Source organism: Phaethon lepturus, unplaced genomic scaffold (assembly GCF_000687285.1).
Source record: "Phaethon lepturus isolate BGI_N335 unplaced genomic scaffold, ASM68728v1 scaffold37074, whole genome shotgun sequence".
NCBI lineage: Eukaryota > Metazoa > Chordata > Aves > Phaethontiformes > Phaethontidae > Phaethon > Phaethon lepturus.
In genome coordinates this window covers 314-7,803 of record NW_010534657.1, presented here as the reverse complement: position 1 = coordinate 7,803, position 7,490 = coordinate 314, and the positions used below count along the sequence as shown (strand labels likewise).

At 60.0% G+C, this 7,490-nt stretch overlaps 2 protein-coding genes across 2 annotated transcripts; one reads left to right on the top strand and one right to left on the bottom strand.

Annotated features, from left to right (window-relative positions):
- Positions 1 to 410: 410 nt before the first annotated feature.
- LOC104619646 (chromosome unknown open reading frame, human C1orf85) lies at positions 411 to 2,480 on the top strand. The gene is made up of 5 exons (XM_010285594.1): positions 411 to 665; positions 989 to 1,171; positions 1,332 to 1,550; positions 1,721 to 1,989; positions 2,312 to 2,480. The coding sequence occupies exons 1-5, from the start codon at positions 414 to 416 to the stop codon at positions 2,478 to 2,480; spliced, it is 1,092 nt and encodes a 363-aa protein (XP_010283896.1). The 5' UTR covers positions 411 to 413.
- Positions 2,481 to 4,622: 2,142 nt separating this feature from the next.
- Positions 4,623 to 6,307, bottom strand: TMEM79 (transmembrane protein 79). Its single transcript, XM_010285593.1, has 3 exons — positions 5,575 to 6,307; positions 5,106 to 5,319; positions 4,623 to 4,827 (listed from the first exon to the last, which is right to left on the bottom strand). Exons 1-3 carry the CDS (start codon positions 6,305 to 6,307, stop codon positions 4,623 to 4,625), a joined length of 1,152 nt encoding a protein of 383 aa, XP_010283895.1.
- Positions 6,308 to 7,490: the final 1,183 nt, after the last annotated feature.

Below are 7,490 nucleotides of genomic sequence, written 5' to 3'. Positions count from 1 at the left end.
CTGGGCTCAGGCCCGGAGCTGGAGGGAACCTGCCCCCCCCTCCATCCACAGTGTGCTGTGGGTCACCCGTGTCCGGGGACTGCCAACCCCTGTCCTGCTGCCACCCATCCTGGTGCCACCTGTCTCTGTCCCCCGTCTCCCCACCGTGTCCTGGTCCAGTGGGAGCACCATGGCTGTGGGCAGGGAAGTGTCTCGCTGCCGGAAAGCTGTTCCGAAACGGCCGGATGTGGAACGCTGACCAAGTCTGTTTAGCAACGCTTGGGCCGTGGCAGGGCCTTGTCGCCTGCAACGCTCACCGGGAAGCCGCGGCAGCTCACGTGCCCTTGTCTAAGCAGGAAGCTGTGCATTTGGGATTGTCCTGCGCCGGGTAGGACCGAGTCCCCCTGAGGCCTCTCCTTCCTCTGCAGGTGTCAATGCAGTACAACCCTGGCTGGAACAACTCCTCTGTCAACCTGCTCCACGTGCGGGCGGTGGGGCCCAGTGACACCCTGCACTACATCTGGAGCAGTATTGGGGCCCCCACGGTGCTACTGGTGGCTACGGAGAACACGAGCAGCGCCCTGTGCGTCAACTGGACGCAGCTGCTCTCGCCCGCTCCTGCGGGTGCCATCTGGATCGACCCTCCCAGCAGTGTTGTCTACTCCACTGCTGTTGTCTTCACCAAGGTACCACTGAGGAAGGTGGCCCTGCGCCGGGAGAGCCCCCCTATGGTGGAGGGGGTGCGGGGGGGCTGCTTGGGGCAGAGCAGGTCGGTCAGCAGCTTTCCCAGCTGCAGCGAAACGGCCCCTTGTGCGTCCTACCCTGGTTGTCTCTGGCTTGAGCTGTGATGGTGTCTTGATGGGCCAAGGCAGCTCCTTTTTGGTCTCCTTCCCCTCCCGGGTGGCAGTGGCAGCCCAATGCACGGCAGCCCGTGGACTGTAGCACAAAGCGTCAGTGTCTGCAGCACCTGCTGGTGGCTCCCAGCGCCTCTCCCCTTCCTTCTCCTTAGGTGTTTGAGTACAGTGAGGCCAAAACGCTGGAAGAGTTCTTCTACCCCACGTACGACCTGTCTGAGTTTTCCTGGGACAGCATCAATCACACCCTGAACCACACAGCCCTGACGGCCGAGTTCACGGGCATTCCGGCCACTGACCCCAGTGGCAGCTTCTCCAACGGCAGCCTGGCGTTTCGGGTAAGTCCACAGGGGCAGCGAGGGGGTATTTAACTGCACTGGGATGCTATAGGGAGAACACAGCGAATATCAGGCCCAAAACACCTTCTGGAGAAGGAATGTTGCTCCTTGGTTTCCTACCTGGTGATCATACTGTTCCTCTGACCTGTGTCCCCTGCAGGTGACAGCGTACAAGGCCAGTGGCCGTGACGGGCCTCTGCCCAGCCTCCTGCACACGGCAAACAGCTCTAAAGTAGAGTTTGTCCTGGCTGGGGTGGCTCCACGGGGCAACAACTCCCAGTTTGTGCTGGAGGTGGCCACGGTGGAGGAGACAGGGGTGGCGCAGAAGGTGCGCTCGGTGCGCTCTATCGACGATGAGTACACTCCCACCATCTTCGAGGTGAGTGTGGGGTGACCACTGGGCTTGGGGATGTCCCCTGCTGCGGGAACGAGGGTGAGGGGCATCTGGGGCAAGCAGCCTAGGCAACCTGCGGCTCCCTACTGTGGCCACCCTGGCATGAAGGCCGTCTCCTGCCATCACTTCACTGCCCGTTGCTCTCCCTTCACCAGATGCTCTCCCTAGTAGCCGAGTCCCAAAATGACAGCTCCACGCTCAGCTTCCTGCAGTGGAAGGCAACAGCCTACGGCTCCCCGTTTTTGGCCAGCATCCAGTGCCGGTCTCGTGGCCTGCAAGCAGCCAACTGGACCCTGCCCGTGCCCAGCATTGTCCATGCCTACTTTGGGGAGGATGTAGGCAGCACCTACACCATCAGCGCCATCAATATCTCTTTTGGGGGAGAGGATGGAAAGGTTTACCAGGAGAAGCGCTACCTTAGCTGGTGAGTGGGGTCCATTTTGCATGAAATGATGCCCTCCCAGCCACTAATAACTTGCACTTTGGGGAACTGCTAGGTTACGGGATTTCTCTGTTTAATAACTATCTCCTTTCAAAAGTCTGTGTTTTCCTATGATCCTGTAGCAGTTTATTAATATATTCCCTCACTCCTACCCCCAGTCTGGGAAACGCTCTCCTGCCCCGTGTGGGCTCCTGCCAAGAAATCTTGATCTGACCCTATCAGGGTGGAAAGACCCAGATATTCCACCCGTCGGACAAAGCTGATCCCCATGTCCGTGGCTGATTTGTCTCATCCCCTCCTGTAGGTCGGCGCTGCTGGGCTTCGGGCAGCCCCCCAGGGACACCTTCTCCCCCCTTGTCATCTCCATCATGGCCGTGGCACTGGGCACCCCCATGGTGATGCTCCTGATGGGCAGCTGCGTGGTTCTCTTTGCCCAGAGGAAACGCTACTCTGAGTACGAGCCCATCAACTGAGTGGGACCCCAGGATCCTTCTTGTCGCCAGGAAATGACTGCGGCTGCTGCAGGGGCTCCAGTGCCTGCAATCTCCTCTCTGTCCTCTCCATCCCTGCAGTCCAGGCTCGGAGGGGACCAGGGCAACGTTTGCAGCAAATTGCCGGTCACATATCCCTGCCTCCTGCTCCCTCCTACTGCCCAGATCCTGCAGCTGATTACACTTCTTCCTCTGTTTATTCCTGATCCATTCAGCCAAGGGAAGTGACTGGGGGGAGTTGGTCAGGGTTGCCTTGAGCCGCAGAAAGATCCTCCTCCCAAGGGATAAAACCACTGTTGCCATGGCTGCGACTGTCCTGTGCCACTTCCAGAGCACTCTGGGGTTGCTTGGGTGGCTCCAACCCAGGAGCAGGGCTGGTGTACTGGTCCCCAGCCCTGTCCCGCTCCTGCCAGTGTGCAGGGTGCCTTGCTGCTTCTCGCTGTACTGGGGGCATCCCAGAATAGCCTGCCTCAACCCAGATGGGGCTCACGGGCTCCTCAATGCCCAACAGGCACTTTCTGCTGTGCTGGCCTCAGCGAGGGCTGCTGGTACAAGAGGGAAACCCAGCAGCACTTTGCAGCAGCAGCTTGAGCTCAGGTATGTCCTGTCAGCCCGTAAAGGGCTGATCGAGCCTTGCTCTCAGTTAACTGCAGCCATTTGCCCTGCGGGGCTGACTCGGAGGTGCTATCCAAGTGCTTGAAGCCATGGGGCAAGCGTGGTCTGTGGCTGCTCAGTGTTTGCAGAGGTACCGCATCACTTGAGGGGGTGTGCTGGGCACTGCGGAGTGTGCTGGGTTTTCGTGTTCTTCATCACTGACTTGCTTTTGACCAAATAAAGTGGATTTCTAAGAGCAGTTTCCTGAGGAACCACCACACTGCGGCCGAGCACGAGGAGAGCAGCTCTCGGGCCTTGCAGGAATTAAAGGGTGCTAGAGCTCAGCAGGAGCCAAGGTACGAAAACATGGCTCTGAGCAGAGGGAGGCTCCCTGCCCCTGGATTGAGTCATGCCCCACAGCAGCGTGTGGTGCTCTGGGATGGTTTTGCCTGTGAGCCGTGGGGTCACCGTGAGCCCAGGCTGTGCACCGTAACCCTGCTGAGAAGTGCATTTGAAAGTCGGACTGTTCCCGTTCTCTGACTTGGCTGGGCTGCAGTGGGTGAACTGCTCTCATGACACAGCATTTGGGGATGGGAGTGGGACAAGCCAAACACTTTGCAGATCTAGGGATGGAGGGGCTTTCCCTTTATTTGGTGGATTTTGAACTGTTCTGGGTAATGCGTGAGAATCAGAGAACTGAGACAATCAGACTTGCATGGGGCTGGACTCCCAGGGTCCCTTTGTGTCCGCAAAGGACTCTGAGGTGGGGCCCAGTGCCCTGAGGGCTGCAGGATGGGTGCCCGTCCTTGTGGGGGGATCAGCCATCCCCAGCCCTAGGCCGCAGCAAGCCTGGTGCCATCTCACTCATCCCGGCTTCTCCCCGGCTTCTCCCCACATCACTCCTTGGGGCAGGGCTCCCTCCTTCCTACCTGGCTGACTGGTTTGTGAACCAGGTGCTGAACCTCCACCAGGAGGAAGAGGAGGAGAGACAAGGTGGGCAGGACTGGCCACGCTGCCATGCAGGGACCCAGGATGCAGGGCTGGGGTGCTATTGCAGAGCTGGGAGATGGACAGATTAGGGAAATACCATTTTTCCCCTCTCAGAAACATAATTTTGGGGCTGGATGATGGCATCCCGTGGGAAAAGCAGCGATTTCTAAAGGAATTTAACCCACCCTCCCCAAACCAGCCATAGAGCTACTTGGTGAAGGGCTTTATTGAGCAAAGCCAGCTCCAGCAGGAGGTTAAGCAAATCCCACCCCAACCCATCCTCATGGAACAGGGCTCACTGGGTCTTGCTGTGGGCCCTGTTCGCCCTCCTGCAGGAAACTCGCAGTGCAGAGGCTTTTACAGCTTAACTCTATCAACCATGGGTGCCCAGCAAAACCTTGCCAGGTTCGGGCATGGAGCAGGGGCCCAGCCAGATCTGCCTGCACTCCTCCACCTTCAGGGCTCACAAGGCAGGGCAGTGAGGAGGGCTCAACCTGTCTGCATCGCAGGGTCTGGGTACCCCATCTCCCCGGGCCTCCCTCACCCCCAGTACCGGAGTTTGGCCCCACTGTCTTTGGAGCGGTCCTCGGGCTTTGGTGCTGCCACAGCAAGGAGGTTTTCGGGCTCCAGGACAAACATGCTGTACAGGTTCCAGAGTAGCATAGCCAGGAGGGGCAGGAAGGTCATGCTGAAGCCGAAGGCACGGAAGGAGCGCCCGATAGCGTACGACAGCCAGTAAATCAACCTGGAGAGGACAGAAGTGCGGGCTCAGTGACGGTGGTGCCCTGGAGCTGGCAGCCAGCTTCGCTCAGGGGTTCTGACCCCAGTGAAGGTTTACCAGACATGGCTGCTGCAGGAATAGAGCAACCCTTCCTCTGTGACAGCTTTCCTGGCTGTCGTTGGCCGGGTGAGGCACTGCTGGAGCGGGAGTTTGCACCAAGGCATGGTGTTTGCCAGCACTGACAGACCCCGTTTGCACCTTGGGTGCTGCTGCAGCCCACGTAGGGTAAAGGAGCCGCTTACCGGGAGATGGCAAAAAGCCCCGTGAGCAGGGGGATGAGCTTGAGGATCTCCTGTGGGAGGTAGGTGGCCAGTACAGCCATGTTGAAGAAGTAGAGGATGAAGAGGTGGATGGACTGGGAGACGTAGGTGCGGTGGATCTCCACCTCCCGCTGCAGCTCCCCGAAGGGCTCCAGTGCAGAGGAGCAGAGGCGGGAGATGCCGCTGACGATCATCCCTGGGGGGCAGAGAGAGGGGCTGAGCACCCACTGAAACTGCATTGGGGCCTGAGGGCTGGGGGAGGACCAGAGACAGCCGCAGCGGGTGAGAAGAGGGTGGGAAAACTCAGGCTGCTATTCCTGGCAGGAGCAATAGAGCTGCAAAGAGCTCGGCCCCAGTTCTACTCCCCACTCCCCACAGCCCCTGCTCCCCCGGGGCTAATGCAGCCCGGTGGTGGGGGCGAAGGGCTTTGTACACCAACCCCGTGACTCACCCAGAACGATGGGGAACGTGGCAAAGGCAGCACAGCGGAGTGTGTAGACCAGGCGGGCGCTGATGGTGGGCAGCAGCGGGGCATCAAAAGGCAGGAAGACGTAGGCCCCATAGATGAGGCAGGGGCAGAGGAGCAGGGCCCCCACCACCGAGGCCACGGCCTTGAGGTTGCCAGTGCTGCAGTCCGTGGCGCATGGGCACCGTGGCCCCTTGGTTGGTGGCTTGGCCACTCGTCCCTCAAAGCCCAGTGGGTCCCTGTAGCGTGAGGGGCTGAGGGGAAGGAAGACCTGCTTCTGGCAGAGGCTGTTGGGTCTGTCGGTGTGGGGGACGTAGCCCCCCGTGCCCTCCTCTCGGGGCCATGGGGCAAGTTGCTGCTTCTGCTTGCCAGGTGTCTGCTCAATGCACTGTGGGTCGATGGGCACAAAGATGTGGGCTGCCATCACAGGCAGCCCCGGGGCTTCCTCATCTTCAGCCTCAGCTGAGGGGCAGGTGAGAGCAGCCTCCTCAGGGTCTTCGTGGCCCCCTTCAGGAGTTGAGCGCCTCTTTGCCTCTGCAGGCTCCGGCTGGCCCTGGGCGCTGTGCTGGCACCGGTCCCATGGCAGGGTGGCGTCAGGGTCCCCTGGGTGTTCATCTGGGGCTGGTGGCACCTTGTCCAGGGGGGTAGCCAGGGCCACCTTCCCCAGCTCCAGCAAAGCCACCTCCTCAGAGGGCAGGATGGGGTCAGCGGCAGCCATGAGAGTCACTGGCTCAGGGGATACAGCTGGGGACTGGCAAGAAACTCTGCTGTGTTTTGGGGTGTCGAGAGGGGACTAGGTTCCCGTCCCTTCCGCTTTCACCCTGCACCAGGAGAAAGGAGACAGACAAAAACACAGCAGAAATGAGAGGTTTGGGGTCATGCTCACAGCCCCAGTTACAACGTGGGGTGTGAATCGGCAGCTGCCACCCCTGGAGTCCCCATCACCTGCCTGCCCTTCCACTACTAGGAGACAGTAGAGCCCAGCATCCAGATGCTCTCATGCCCTGCCAGTGCGCCCAGCCCATGGCAGTGGGGTCAGGGCATATGGTACCATGCGTGTGGGCACCATTGCCCAGAGCTGGGCGCCTGGTGAGCCCTGGGTGTGTGGGTCTGGCTGCAAAACGGGGCAGACTGGGAATTGCTTCCCCACGTGGCCAAACTTCGCAGGGTTTCTGGCTGGGCATGAGCCTTGTGACTCAGGGGCCTGGACACTGCCTGGCCGATGCAACTAGCTCCACCCGCAGCTCCGACCCATGCCAGCATCAGCCAAGCCCTGATACTCAGGGGGAGCCATCCAGGCCACATCTAGGAACCACAGCTAAAGCCAGGATGAGCCAGGTTTGCTGCCTCTTGTGGCTCAGACCGATCTGGGGCAGGCACAGGAGGCTGCTGGGTTCCACTTGCTATGGGGGAGCAGGAGATTCAGGCAGAAATCTCACATTTTTCCCTCTTTGCAGGGGATGCCTGTCTCTTAGCCCGTCCCAGGCATTGCTGGTTGTGGGCATGGGAGCCTCCTGCAAGGAAAATAACTCTCCCTTTCTTCCTTCTGGGCATATTCATCCCTGCACCCCCAGAAAGAGCCCTGGCTTGACCATAGGCATGGGGAAACTGAGGCACAGAGTGGCGCAGGGCTTCATCTGAGGTCCACACAAGACAGTATGGCTAAAATCCTGTGTCTTGCACGCCTCCGTCCCCCCTCTCCCAGCCCCACTCGCTCATCAGCCCATGGGACATGGGAGGAAGCTGGCACCAAGCTTCCCCTCGCTGAGAGACTTACTTGGAGAGAGGTGGGCGGCCATGGGGCTGGGGGTTACACCGCCGCGGCAGCTGTGCTGGGAGCCTCTGAAACGCTTCCACCGTCTCTCCGCCGTCTGGACTTCAAACCTGTTTAAACAGCTCAA

Excerpts from the sequence above, each read along its gene's own strand:
- LOC104619646 (XM_010285594.1), top strand. The coding sequence starts at position 414 with ATGCAGTACAACCCTGGCTGGAACAACTCCTCTGTCAACCTGCTCCAC. Across the intron at positions 1,172-1,331 it reads ACGGCAGCCTGGCGTTTCGG|GTGACAGCGTACAAGGCCAG; the intron begins GTAAGTCCACAG and ends TGTCCCCTGCAG. Across the intron at positions 1,990-2,311 it reads GAGAAGCGCTACCTTAGCTG|GTCGGCGCTGCTGGGCTTCG; the intron begins GTGAGTGGGGTC and ends CCCCTCCTGTAG.
- TMEM79 (XM_010285593.1), bottom strand. The coding sequence starts at position 6,307 with ATGGCTGCCGCTGACCCCATCCTGCCCTCTGAGGAGGTGGCTTTGCTG. Across the intron at positions 5,320-5,574 it reads CACGTTCCCCATCGTTCTGG|GGATGATCGTCAGCGGCATC; the intron begins GTGAGTCACGGG and ends TCTGCCCCCCAG. Across the intron at positions 4,828-5,105 it reads GGGCTTTTTGCCATCTCCCG|GTTGATTTACTGGCTGTCGT; the intron begins GTAAGCGGCTCC and ends TGTCCTCTCCAG.